Source organism: Siphateles boraxobius, unplaced genomic scaffold (genome assembly GCF_051911475.1).
Source record: "Siphateles boraxobius isolate OS27281-9 unplaced genomic scaffold, OSU_SipBor_1 5, whole genome shotgun sequence".
Lineage (NCBI taxonomy): Eukaryota > Metazoa > Chordata > Actinopteri > Cypriniformes > Leuciscidae > Siphateles > Siphateles boraxobius.
The window spans coordinates 26,721,958-26,736,453 of NW_027509141.1; the positions used below are offsets into that span (position 1 = coordinate 26,721,958).

Sequence of the window (14,496 nt, forward strand, 5' to 3'; positions counted from 1 at the left end):
GAACGCGGCGCTCATGTCTCACGCCTTAGTAAAGAGAGTAACTACACAGCAGCCAATGTAGAGTCTATGCAAGCAGGATATATTGCACAATAATGCAGTAAGTGCTGAAATAAGCCAAAATAGCATGTAGTACAGTGCCCTTGAAGTGTTTTTTGGCAGTTTCTTAGATCCACCAAACTACAAAATAAAAAGAACAACCTTAGTTTCAGGTCTTGAATGCATCAGTGTTCCAACACGCACAATAGAAGCGCACAAAACATGCATGCGTGCGCCCCCACCTCTGCGGATTTGAATGAGCGCAGCAAACAAACAGCGATGTAATTCCGCGCGCTCGCCACAGCACAATGCTTCACGCCGCCAGCGGGGCGATTTACCCATGAATGGACACTAATGAAAGCACCTGCATACAGCCTATTGCCAAGCACACTATTTTGAGTGGAAAACTCATTTAGAGACTTCACAATAGTGCCTGTTCCTTTGGCCTCTTTTTCTACTTCCTAACATTGTCATATTTAATTACTGGAGTGTCAAAGAAATGATGGCTTTACTTCTGTGGTTAAAATGCGGGAGTGAGAGCCGAGCAAACTTAATGACAGATAATATAGGGGATGATTATCTAGCCCTCTTTCAATCAGCATCAGATTGTGCAGAGGACACACCAGCCTGGCCTCAGCCGATGGACTGCTGTGTTTTTGAATGCTGCTCTTCCTGGTATTTAAAGATAAGAAACACCCCTTGAAGTCCATGTGCCATGTGAGGAGACTAACAAACAAAGTGCTTAAAATGTTACACTTTAAAAACAAAGAATACTTTTGAAAAATAAGTGTGTGTACATTCACATGAATCATATCATTGGCCTAGACTAGAGAAAGCAGTTATATTTAAAGGTAACTTTTATTTCGTTCAAAATTAACAAAATTTAAACAATGAGTCAATACACCATCAATCCTTCTTTCAAAACATGTTTTTGTCTTGCCCTGGTTCACTATGGTAAGCCTATTATAAGTGTATTGTAGGGCTTTACATATGGTGTTGGAGTGGCATAAGTTAGTAGTCACAAAAAGTGAGAAAAGTTAAGCAAGCTAAATCTTGGACCTCCAGGGAATCAATTGTTTTAAAAGGGGCAGAAAAGAGTAGATTATACAGACAAAAAAAAAAAAAAACGTGTGACAGAGCTTGTATAAAATGAAAATCAACATTGGCTTGAGAACTGAGGGTTTTGTTTTTTAACTGCTTGAGGGAAAAAAGTTGCATGATGCACCTTTAATGTAACTGCCCTAATGTAACCAAAAAACGTGTGATCCTAGGTATAATAAAGTTCTGCACCACCTTGGCCAGTGAAAGAGAGAAAAAAATACTTAGTGCACATTTCAAATAATCAAATAATGAACTGTTATTTTAACAAAGAAAAGCAAAGGAAAACCAAACACAAAAAAGTCACACAGCTTTGTTGTACTAAAATGTAAGTTATTCACTGAGCTGAGAACAATTTTTTTTTTTTTTTTTCATTTGTGAAACTTAACAGCTAAGAGTCTCATTTCATTTTTGGATGCACTATGTCTTTAAATTCAGCATCCAAATCTGTCAAAAGAATTCTGTCTGCTTGATGAAAGACAAAATTGTTTGAAAAAAGCTGAACTGTGACAAAACGAAGACAGCCTTTTCTAAAAGCAGAGAGATGATGAACATGCCTGGTGCTCAGCTCACTGTGGGAATGATACAATGTTTAGAACCCAAAGCTATGCACGGTGGCTGTTAAATTGATTTCAAGAGGGTGTTAAACTGCAAAGCCATGGCATTGATTTGACTTAGTAAAGATTGTTAAAAAAAGGAGAGTAAATGCATGAAAAAAGAAAATAGAAAATGTTTTGGATGATTTAGAAGAAAGCCATGGGGCAATGACACCAGCAAAGCCCAAATGAGATGGATCATAAGACAGTAAAGGAGAAAGGCATTTGAAGTTGCAGAAGAGAAATGCAGTCCGATGCTGAGGCCCTGGAGCACAGTGAATAATCGTCCTGCAATTCGAGATGAATATTAGTTTGGTTCAGTTTCAAAACTTGCTTAGTGAGTATTGTTAGCTTTCTGATTCTCTTAAAAGCATTAAGATTGCATTTTATATTTGGTTATCTGATTTGTAAAACATATTTTTAACTCCATGTCATTTTCATCACTTGTCTTTGTCATTATTTGCTATTGATCCAGATCAGAATATTGCTTTTTGTATGTAGAACTAAACAACTAGATGGTAAAAGGAAAAACAATTTAAAGTTGTATCTAGGTCTAGGTCAGTGGAGACTTACCTAGTAAACAACTAAATAATGCCCCAAGTGTTACAGTACATGTTTGTTTATTTATTTATTTAACAGTACAGTCGATTACAAGGGGACTTTGACATCATTGTTCTCCCTTAATGGGGGCATTTCAGTTCCGGAGACACCAAATTATTTCTTGAATACTATTAATTTCAAAACATTGCTTTACAGAGCTTCTAAGGTTTGAACACAGAATAGAGGCAGAAATCCACACGAGATGTAATATAATTTGGTAAAATATTGTTTTTCCCATCCAGTTCTGGTCCCATTGAGCCTTATCAAAATCCATGAAACTGCTCCACCCTTTCCCTATTTTTCAACCACATAATTAATTACCACACGATACTAGAGTACATAGGCCTACTTAAGTTAATTACATCCTATCCTGTATGTTACAACCATAAAATGTTTTGTTTTGATGAGGACAAATACTGACTCAAAACATTATTTTTAAATCATATTTTTAGAGCCCAAATAGCTATCAACATTAACTCTGTCCCTGCCATTGAGTGACATTTCTGTAATTTATGAGACAATGCTTCCCTGCCATTAACGGAAATTTCCAGCTTTCCGTGTTTTCACTGTTATAAAGTAAGGGGCACTATTAAACATCTTCTGAAAGAGTACTGAATATCCTAATCAAAACACAGGCGAAGAGGCAGAAACAAGCGATCTGCTCTATCTATGTTTTGATCATCGTTCTGAAACTGATCCAGACGTAGTTTTTGACAGAAAAATGCATTTTTCAAATTCCTCCCCCCAAAATGTTGCTTTTTATGAAACTTACCCACATTCAAGTGTTGATAAAAAAAAAAAAGATTGCACAAAGTTAGAATAAATTGATGTTTTTTTCTTTCTTTTTTAAAGCAAAGGCTCTGTTCTATCTTTTGAATTAGAAAGAGGCATGTTCAGATATTCATAGAACTAAATATTCTGGGGGCAATGAAAATTTTGTGAAAATTAGTGGCTGGGAACTTTAAAAAAAAACGCTGGTGGGGAAAGAGTTAATAATAAAAGAAAAGGGTAACACTAAAATAATCTCCAATGCAATTTGTAAATAATGTGACCTTTTTTTTTTGTAAAGTTTTACCTTATTTATAACATTTTCTATATTTATGTACCTTATTTTGACTGTTCACCTGCCGTAATCTCCAAAAGATTCAAAATTACTGATGTTAATGTGAGAATATAGAAGATCGCGGTCAACAGACTGTTTACCTGAACAAATAAAAATCACTATCACAATCTTTTTGACAGAAATAAGTTTTAGAAACACATATATTTCTAAATGTATTCACATGCTATTGAAAATGTGGAAAATACTGTCAAACATTGCAAGTGAGAATCAAACTTTATATCTCTGAATAAGTTGTCTTTCACACATCCAAAAGAACTGGCTCATTCGCTATTGAGGACGACACAAATCAAGCCACATTCAACCACCAGCCCAGATTTGAAACTCCTTTGAAAAATATTATTGCAAGAGCCTCATCAGCTTCCCAGACATCCAGGAACCTTAGACAAAGATCTTTTCAGCTCTAATTGAACTGCTGTTCTTGGCTCATGTCGCTTGTCTGCATTAGCGGGTTTACCTGGGTGTTTGATGAGGAAGCGCAGGCTGTCTAGTGTGAATGAATGACAGTGGATTGGCTGTTAATGAGAGGCGGAGCGCCGGGTTGAACCCTCCTTGGGACTTGCACTCATGGGTTTTGTGCTAATGAAGGCCAGAGCTGGTCAGCCCTAGTAATCAGCAATGTGACTCTTCAGGTAGGGAGGTGGAAATCATTTTTACACCACATGTCTATCACGCTGGGCTCTTAATTGCTGGAGATGGGGGTAAGATAGATCCGGACTACATTACGGAGCGCCCACAGAGCGTGATTAATGGGCTTGTGGGATTTTCACAAACTGCTGGTTAAACTCAAGCGGAGCTGGTGTGGATGACATTCATAAGGTTGAGGTGTGTGAGCCGTAAAAAACACCACTGACTTCAATGAAAATACTCAAAGTTATAGGGTCTTATACACAATCACTGTTTACAGTGATTGTGTTTAAGACCGTGAACAGTGAATAAGAGTTGTTTTAAACTTGTATGACTTTCTTCTGTGAAACACAAAAGCAGATATTTAAAAAAAAAAAATCATACAAATCAAGTAGGGGCAAAGTGTTGTTTTACCTTCATTGGAAAAAACATTGTTCTCTTACACAGGACAAAGAAAGTTAATCAGATTTGGAACAACGTGATGGCGATTAAATTATGACAATTTTGGGTAAATTATCTCTTAGGTTTGTGCACAAATTATTTTCTACTGTTTTGAGTCCATATAAAGTCAACAATGACTTTGAGATTCAAATTGTCAATAGAACAACCAATTCAATAGCTCAAATACCTGCTATTGCTATGTACATGTCAAAATGGTTTGAAGGAACAATAGCCACTTTTCCACTGTCGGGCCAGTGTTAGCCAGGGCCAACAACATGCCGGGCGGGGCCAATTGCCTCGGACCTTAAGCACCGAGCCCAACATCAAGTTGTGTTTTCACTGTCAGGAAGCACTGGCCTAAAACCCGCCTTTAACACACCTCCATTGAACAATGTCACACAACTCCACTGTTTCACCAGCTGACTGAAAACTAGTTTCACAAACTAGTAGATTGCAAAATGAGTATGACAGAAGCGAATGCTTGGTTTTTACTTAAAGACTTAAGATTCCAGGATCGATATTTGACCAACATTTTACAGTAAAAATGTTACAGTGACAGTAATTTATTCATTTGTGTCAGGAGTGCACATCAGTCATGCTGAATCAAACTGGAATTTACCATTTCACATAAAAAGAGAACACATACCACCCGCTTGCGCCTGCTTCTATTTATTTGCGATCACAAGAATGCACAGAGCAACTCCATTAAGGCTTTTTAAAGGTTTACACATTTAGAAAAATATTGCTAAAAAATCATCTTAACGTCACATGTCTTTAGAAAGAAAGACTGAACATTTCTATTAATTTTCCACAAAATAATCTGATGAGGTTTGAGTGATCTCTCCCGTCTCTCTAAACTCTCTAATACTCTCTAATAAGAGTGCATGTTTTTATGACATATGCAGATGCATTAGTCCAGGGTCAACAAAGGCACAGGGAAGAGACAGATAAGACATTAAACTAAATAAATACATGATTATAATCATATATGATTTGTCTAGGTTCTGCAAGCAGTCTCTGATATTTTCCATAAACATGTGTATTTATTATCACAATGGTTAGCATAAGTAGCCTTTTGCATCGCATCCAAATATATTTCTGCTTCATCCAGTGATCAGAATCCCCATCGGATCGTAATTTTTTAAACACTCCCTTGTGTCTAAAAGCGAGTTTTGAGCTGACATTTTAAAAAAAATGTTTTAAATGTTGAAGTTAGCTGGTAGCCTGATACATGGGAAATGAGTAGAGGTGTTGACTGACTCCTGACTAATCTCCGCCTCTGTTCATGGCCACTCCTCAAGCACCAGTTGGCTCGCTTTGGACCAAGGTACTTGGCGGGCAAAAAAACCCTGGCCGTTGAACCCGAGGGAGCCCCGATGAGGCCCGATTAATGGAAACGTGACTAGCACTTGCACGCTCGCTTTTGGCCTGACAGTGGAAACACTACTAATTAATCTTGATAAACAATTCAAGACCTCAAGAAACCATTGTGACCTATTGACACATTACAAGTGGGGACATATTTGCAAGCATTATGGTTTGTGGTTATGAATATTGTAACAAGCTGCGAAACAGTGACAGAAAATGTGAAAATAACACATGGAAAAGCAAAAAAATGTAAATAACACATTTCAGTGCCGGATCACTCCTAATTAAAACATACATGAAAGAAACTGTTCGATAATTGGATATGCCACCTCCGCATTATTGCCATAAGCTAAAGTGGTCGGGACAAAATCAACCATGGCAAAAAAAAGTCTTAGGGACATCTCTCAACTGTAAATGATGCCTATTTATGAACAGCATGTGTTTGTGTATAACATGCCAGGGACTCACCGATGGAGCTGGTTTGCCTCCTTTGGCAATGCAGACCAGAGTGAGGTTCTGGGCCTGGTAGCGGCTGAATGGTGCTGGCGTGTTCTCTGCCACCACTGAGATGTTGTTGGGTGGAGCTGTGGGATAGAGAAAGAAAGAAACGTCCTCATATAGTGAGTCGGCAGACACTGAAAACAACACAAGCATCAATTATGCCCAGTAGACAAAAGTACCACGTTCATTCATACAGACACACAGAACAAGCAGGCTTCAGATTTAAATATCAGTCTTATTGCGGTTTAATATTCAAAGACACTAGTCCATATTGCATTTTGATTAATTGTACAGCCCTACATCTGATTTCTTTATCTAACATTTGCCAGATTTTGTTACATACCACATTATATAGTACATTCCATTTGTATAAATGATTCTGAACTGTATTTCAAAGCTGCATTTCCTTCATAATCACATGCATAGATATTCCCTATTAAGTGTTTGAATGATAAATCTCCAAACCAGCTTTAACATTCTTTGGTCTTTGAAACAGATTCTGAAATCGTGTGTATATCCAATGCACTTTCAAGTGGAGATGTGGTTGTGCATGGTTGGGGGTTTTGGTGCATGTCAGCGTAGCTTTATTCTGTCAATGGGAGCCCGACTTCTCATATGGGCCAGTTCAGAGGAAAGAAGCAGTGTTGTACAGAAAACTCTTAAGGCAAAAGAGGAAGGAACCGGAAGTCTGGGAGATGAGAGGATCGTGGTAGGGCCACAGGGAGTTTCAAAGCTGGGTTTCTTAGTCTGCGAAGACTCTGACCCATCGCATTGAAATGAGATACAACCACCTACGATGCAGAACCGCAAATGTACGGTCCTCGGGGTGCTGTTATAGTGCTCGGCATTCCAGCAGCTATCTTAAACATAAAAAGCACCGGTCATAAAGGCTGTGAGTGTGAAACCAGAATTAAGACGATGTGCGAAGCTTTATGCATATAATATCAACCAACTCCTGCCAAGCTCCACTGGGGAGCCATACGAGTCTGTCATGACATCGGAAAAGCAGAAGCGTATATCTTGACCGACTGTGAGGATCCATTGGAAAGACAAAGACGGACTTCCTTGTACTTAACGTCGTAGAAAGGATATGACACTGGAAGACTTGAAAACAAACCCCATCCCAGTTCTCCATTTGAATAGCCTGAATTTAAGCCAACCTGTCAGCCGGAATGAGCTGACTTTATCAGCTGTTCAGGGATGAAAAGGGCCGTGGGGGTTTATCACATCTGCATTTTTTTTTTTACAAGCACCAAGCGATTTATGATCCCCTGTCAACGCGCCAGCGTAGGTGGGCATTGACTATTCAGGCAGCTGCATTATCACATAAAACACTTCCTGCAAATTCCCTTTCACACCCTGCTGAGAAAATTGGATGTTGCTTCTGCTCAGTTAGGACCAGTGTTGAGTGTTTTTTTTTTTTGGTTTGGTTTTTTGCATGTTGAAAGGCTGACAAAAGGAATGTGACATCAGCAGGGGATTAGAGTGTTAGTTCACCCCCCAAAAGAAAATTGTATAATAATTTATTCACCAAACAGAACACAAAAGAAAGAAAGGTCGCTTTTTCCATGCAATTAGCTTTCAAGCTTCAAAAAGGAGGCAAAAGTGTTATAAAACTAAACTAAAGTGGTCTACATGACTGAAACCATGGTAGTTTGAGGGATAAACAGACTGACAATTTTGTACTTATTCACTGATAATTTTCCCTCCCTGTGAGCCCTGAACCACTGGCACCAGATTAGTGAGTCAGTGAACTGAACTCAAGAACCACATCACTTTGATTCGTTAATGAATCATTCAGATGTTTTTGTAAACTGGATCAACCGGTTCATCAAAATGATCAGACTCCAGTACTTTACAAATCAGGCATGTGTATTTGTGAATGGGCACACAGCGGTTTTCAATAAATAATGATCCATTTTTGGTTTGCTACTTTTGCAAAACTATTGAATGGAATATACTTGGAATATATCATTTATGATACTTTTATGTTTTTTTGTATTTTTTTTTTTGTTGTCATTTTGGAGCTTGACAGTGCCAGTTCTTGTTCACTTCCATCATATTGAAAGAAAAAAGAAAAAAGAAGAAATAAGAAAAAAGTACAAAAAGAAAGAAAGAAAGAAAGAAAAGGAAACCATACATGTTTGACAGTAGTTTCATTTTGGTAGAACTATTCATTTAAAGAAGAGTCCTTCAGGACATCTGCTATGAATCATACTAAGCAGGCAGAGGATGAAATAAAGATTGCATATCAGGAGGCCAAGGGTAATACAGTTTTTTCAGAGTGTCACTTTAAGTCTAAATCCATGTGCCATTCTCCAATAAATGTGCAATTGAAATTAATTGATTAAAAGAAAAAGGATGGAATAATGCGTGAAGGTTTGAGAGCTTTTGTTTCCTCACCACCTAATTGCTTATTGATGGCAGATGTATGGAAGGAAATTAACCTTAGCGAACACTATTAGCTCTCTGGGAAACTGAGACTTGTCCTAAATTGGAGAATGATATGCTGTCACTTGATATTGCGAAAGGGACTATAATACGCACCTGTACGCACAACCAGGACGCAGAATGCTGGCTCTGAATTGATGAGCCATCCCAGAGCCATAAAAGAGAATGTTAAATGTTCTGTTTGTTAAATGCTCACACTGGTCTTGATGGATGAGACCCCGTGGTGTCTGTTTATAGCAGTGGCTAGTCAAGGCTAATTAACCATGTGCTCTCACAACTGCTTCACGAAAAGAGCCAAGCATACCGATACAAACCAATGCCAGTCACAAAAAAAAACTATTGGCCTTATCATCTGAATTAGCCAAACTAGATTTCTGCTTAACCCTTTTACTCAATTTTACCTGATAATCAACACTCAATTAATCATAGATTTGATGCCAAAATCGATAGTAAGGTTGATTGCAAAATGATTAGAGATATGCTTAGCCTACTGTGCAAGGTAATTCTGATAAATTCTCTCCTGCTGTGATGGCAGGTCTGCTTTCAGTCAATTTTCACATGTTTCAGTTCATAAATTGTTGGTAATTTATAATGCCAACGTAACAGTAAAGACAAACACATTCAATAATCCATTGATGGAATGTTATTACATGATTAAAGAAGTTTTAGGACTGCGATTGAGACATTGCTTTTATTCAACAAGTTAATATGGAGCAACAATTTAGACACGGTATTCCCAATTACTTGTCTGTTTGCTCTAATGATGACGAAACCATTATGCATCTCTAAGCAACAAAGTGAGGTGGTGTTTAATTCCATGAATGAATCTCTTTTTGAACAATTTGATTGAACAAATGATTCAATGACTCCCTCAAAGACAATGGCTAAATAGCATACTAGAATTCTACTCTTACTATTTCTGCCATATAGCAGATATAGTAAGAGTAGTATGCAATTTAAATTCAAGCAGTTTCATTCATGAAACAATCAATGTTTTTGAATGAATAGGTTAAATGATTTATTCATTCACTCACTCACTCACTCACATAGACAGTAAAAGAAATGGACACAGCGACCCCATTGATTTCAACGGAGAAGACTGAAGCCCGATCATTGCACTTCCTGTCTAATGGTTGAGCAACTGCGCAGGCTCAAACTGAGCGTGACGACAGTCTGACAGTTGTAAATCTTCTAGTAGCTGTGGCAAAACAAATCTGAATCACCTAATTCCTCAAAAACGTTGTTGAAATATTTTGTCCCGTTGTTTTTATGGACTCTCTGTCTATTGGCTTCTCCAGGACTTTATGCCTCCATGTCCCCCCGATTGCCTCATAGACAGTAAAAGATTGCCTGCGAGCTTCTCCTCCTGTCTATACGGTAATGTCTCTATTGTGCGACATACAGTCGCGTGGATATGACGCAATCGTTAGCCTGTTTTTAACAAAAACGGGCTTCTACCGGGCTATAACGCAAGATACAAAGTACTGGAGCCTTTTATACATTGTCGTGTTTATTTAGAAATAAATAATGGATAAATTAAGTCTTTGGACGCCTCATATGTAAAGTTATTCGCTGTCAAAGTGACGACAAAATGAATAGGAGTCAATGGAATGCTAACAGCAGGTGAAGTTTTGCTACAATGGCGGCTCCCGCGAGGCTTCAACTGCCAGCTGATGGATTACCCCCTTGCTCACTCATGAAGACAGTAACTTGCTTTGTTCTTAAATGAATATGCGTGTTTGAACAAAAATGCTGCATGAAGGATTCATTGACTCACTCAAAAGTAATTTACTGCCATCTATTGGCGTAATTTGTAACTTGCTGAAAGAGTCACAGAAAAACCCCACCACTAAAAGCCTGTGTACTTTATATTAGGAGTTTTATGGGTACATAGATACATATACATTTAGTTGTATCTGCACATTAAACTGGAAGAAAGTATTGTATTTTAACATCCATGTTAAAATCACAAACACAATAGGCTCATAATTGTACTCAAATAATGAGTTTTACAGTTTTTAACGTATGGGCGAAGGCATTGAAGAAATATATGCAATATTATCAATAAATAATACCATGGAAAATTCATAATAAACTTCAAAGGCAGTCTGGGAGTTTATCATGAGACTAATCTCAACTCCACAGTTTGCTTTGGAGTTTATAAGAGAAATTAGAACTGCTCGGGATGTTGTCAGTAGGGAAATCTAAAAAGCCAAGACTTTAGAATAATCCTTGATGGAATGTTTGAAACGATTAATTCTATGGCTAGTGTGCTTGGCACACAACAATACCTTGTTTAATCCTTTAACAGATTATGAATGTTGCTCGATGCGATGGAATTACAACTTTTTCACACTCAATTTGATAATAAAAAAAAAAACACTCAAGAAAATTGATAGTTTAAAGTAAAATTTTTCATTTAATTTACATTAAATTGAGACAGAAAACACATTTTCAAAGAGGAGGCCATTTTGTCAACTTCACCACACTTGTCTCCCGTCTTATTGTATCAAGTTCCAACATCACAGTCAAAGAAAAAGCTGATATATATATATATATATATATATATATATATATATATATATATATATATATATATATATATATATATATATATATATATATATATATATATATAAACAAGATTGAATGTTTACTGAATGAGTAATTTTTATTCTCAGATGATCAAGTTGGAAAATAATCACTGCTGGGTTGACCACTCGCAATTTTTTCCTGCAGTAAACAAAGCTCCACAAAAGAGAAAAACATTAGGAAGGTCACTATAAACCTATAGGTTTTGTTGTGATGTATATAAAATCACCAGAGTTGGTTCACTGGTCTCCTCACTGAACCTTAAGTAAATCTTTTTCATTTCATTGCACAAGTCTCTTAAATCTTCCACAGGCACTGAGATGAAGCCTTAAAGAATCCTCAATAAATCTGATTGATTGGTTGGTTTGTTGGCAGATATGGTTGTTCCTTGGTGGCTCTTAAGATGAATTATTATATGTGAATGGCACAATGTTACTGTTAACTCAAATCTGAACACAAGGACAAGGTGACAACAGAACTCATAACCAAAGTCAGTAAAGGGCATGTTTCTGTGAATATCTGTCTGGCAGCTGTTAAAAGTAATGTAAAGTGTGTTTGAAAGAATATTTCACTAAAAAAATTTAATTCTTCTGGAATTACATGATAGTGTTGAGTGAGAAAAAAAACTGAAATTTAAGCTGTTATTCCCTGACCACTAATCTTCACCTCTAGTGAGTTTTAACTGCTTCAACTGGATCACTGACTCTGTGAGTTGACCTCGAAAAGCGAATCAGTCCAATTCATGAACAAATCATTTAACTGAAACAACCTATTCATTAAAAAAAATCAAATGAACAATTAATTAGACATCACTTCTTTTTAGGTGAACTCTCATGGATGTGCAATATTTTCTGTTTGGTCTGTTCTTCACACAAATCTGTCTTATGACTTTACATAAACTGAAACATACCGCAAGGGCCATATGGACAAATTTTATAATGCACTTGTGTCCCTTTTGAAGCTTGAAAGTGTGGGTCCTCTTAATGTAAGTTAATGTAATTGCATTAAAACATCAACCAACGCAGTCTTAAACAACAAAAGATAGACAGTCTTACAGGTTTGGAATGCTATGAAGGTGAGCACATTATGATAGAAATGTTAAGTTCTGGGTAAAATATCCCTTTAATATGCTCAGACAACAGTAAGTAAGCCCTTTGTAATCAATTCCCAGAAAAGCGCAAACACTGTGCAATACCAACAAACATTGCTATATTTGTTTGTACATCCCAATCAGCTGCACATAGCAACAGTGGCTCAACCAATGATGTGAGTTGAGGGCGGGGCTACCTGCTTGACTGACCAAAAGCAAATGGAAAAATTGGCCCTTGTAATATAACAGTAATTTTTGCGATTCCATTAGGTAATTGCACAAAAATGACAAAAACAAATGCTCTTTATAAAAGAGGATACAATAAATGTTTCACCACTCCACAGTCATCTTTCCAACCCATTCCCCTCTTTGAAAAAGTGTGTGAACAGTCCATCCTCTCATAAGCCACACTGTCAAACCACTGATCCTAATAGGAGCAGCCATGTTCCTTTTGCAGTATGATAGCCTGAAGCACCATTACATTGCTCTCTTTAAAAAATAACTGCAAATACTGTTTTTTTCTCTTTATTTGAGGAACAAGGACATTTATCCGAGAGTTCCCAGTAGACACATCTCGTTGGCCTGGTAATTAAAGGATTTAGTGGCCCTATGAGACAGGGAAAGGAGGGGTCTACATCCCTTCTCACCCTCCTTTGACATCTGTTACTAAGATATATTGGGTTCTCAGTCAAAAGGCAGGGGACGCCGATCAAATCTGTCTCCTTTTCAGGGGAAGTCATATACTCATAACTTACCTAATGGATTATTTAGGTGTCTCTTTAGTGGAAGAGACTAATCAGCCAGTGTTTGTAGAGGTCTTCATACATTTGAGTCTGACTACAACATAGAGGTGTCAGACTAGGTTTCATTAAACAGTTTATCAACAGTTTTAATAGGAGTAGAATAAAGTTAATGACAGATAATCGAGCCCGTTCTCATCCTTTGGCGGCATATGTGACGCCATATGACAAAACGGCGAAATACTACGCACATGGCACCCTTTAGCGTGAATATAACACGCGAACCCAAGGCGTCATAAAGTTGACTGGCATCCTTTAGCGTGAATATGAGACGCAGACCCTACCCCACACCTAAACCTACCCATCACAGTGCGTGTTATATTGACGATAAAGGGTGCCATGTGCGTAGTATTTCACCGTTTTGTCATATGGCGTCACATATGACGCCAAAGGATGAGAATGCGTTAGATAATCACACAAAACCACTGATGCATTTGATTAAAAACCTTCCTGATTAATTCAATGAACTGCCTTAAAAAGCACATATCAACAAGCAATCACATTATCCAACTTTGGTTGAAATTTATGCTGGCACAAATCAAACAACTCATTCAGAAATATGTTGGAGGGTTCTTCAGGTCTAACAGTCAAGAATTGGATATGACAAAGTTTTTGGGTTCAGAGATCTGGGAATTGAACAGTTACAAATATAGTCCTTCTGTATCACCATTGACATTTAACCCAAAGTTTCTACAAAGGGTCTCACCATGAAATGAATGTATCATGAGCCGCTTGGAATTAGAAGTGAATATTAAACTGCATGTAACCTCAGAAAGTGAAATTACAATGTCCTCAACATACAGCACAATCAGGCTCACACATGGTTTCTCTTCAGGAATACACTTTTTATCACAATAAATGTACACAAAGTACGTACATTGTATATCATAAATACAATATTAATCATAGTTTATGTATAGTAGAATTTCTGAAATAAAAAATGATGAAAAACTTTTTAAAATAAAGTAAAATGGAAGTTCAACTTAAAAAAATAGAATAAAATAATACTAATGCCAACTTATAAATCTCATCATCAACTGTTTTCTTAATGCTTAGTTTCTAAATGTCTCTTTCAATGGATTTCAAGGGTTATATGCTCTCGGGAGCCAATAATTCACTGTACAGAAAACATTGTGGTCAGTGAAAACCATGTTTATCCTCATTTCAGATGGTATT

The 14,496-nt window shown here is 37.2% G+C and overlaps 1 protein-coding gene across 2 annotated transcripts in view; it reads right to left on the bottom strand.

The window, feature by feature from the left end:
- The window catches only part of igsf21a (immunoglobin superfamily, member 21a), a 299,892-nt gene that overhangs the window by 39,002 nt on the left and 246,394 nt on the right, over positions 1–14,496 (bottom strand). For both annotated transcript variants that reach the window (XM_077203639.1, XM_077203638.1), the window contains exon 5: positions 6,355–6,470. In XM_077203639.1, coding sequence (XP_077059754.1) covers positions 6,355–6,470 — 116 coding nt within the window. The remainder of the gene's footprint in view (positions 1–6,354; positions 6,471–14,496) is intronic.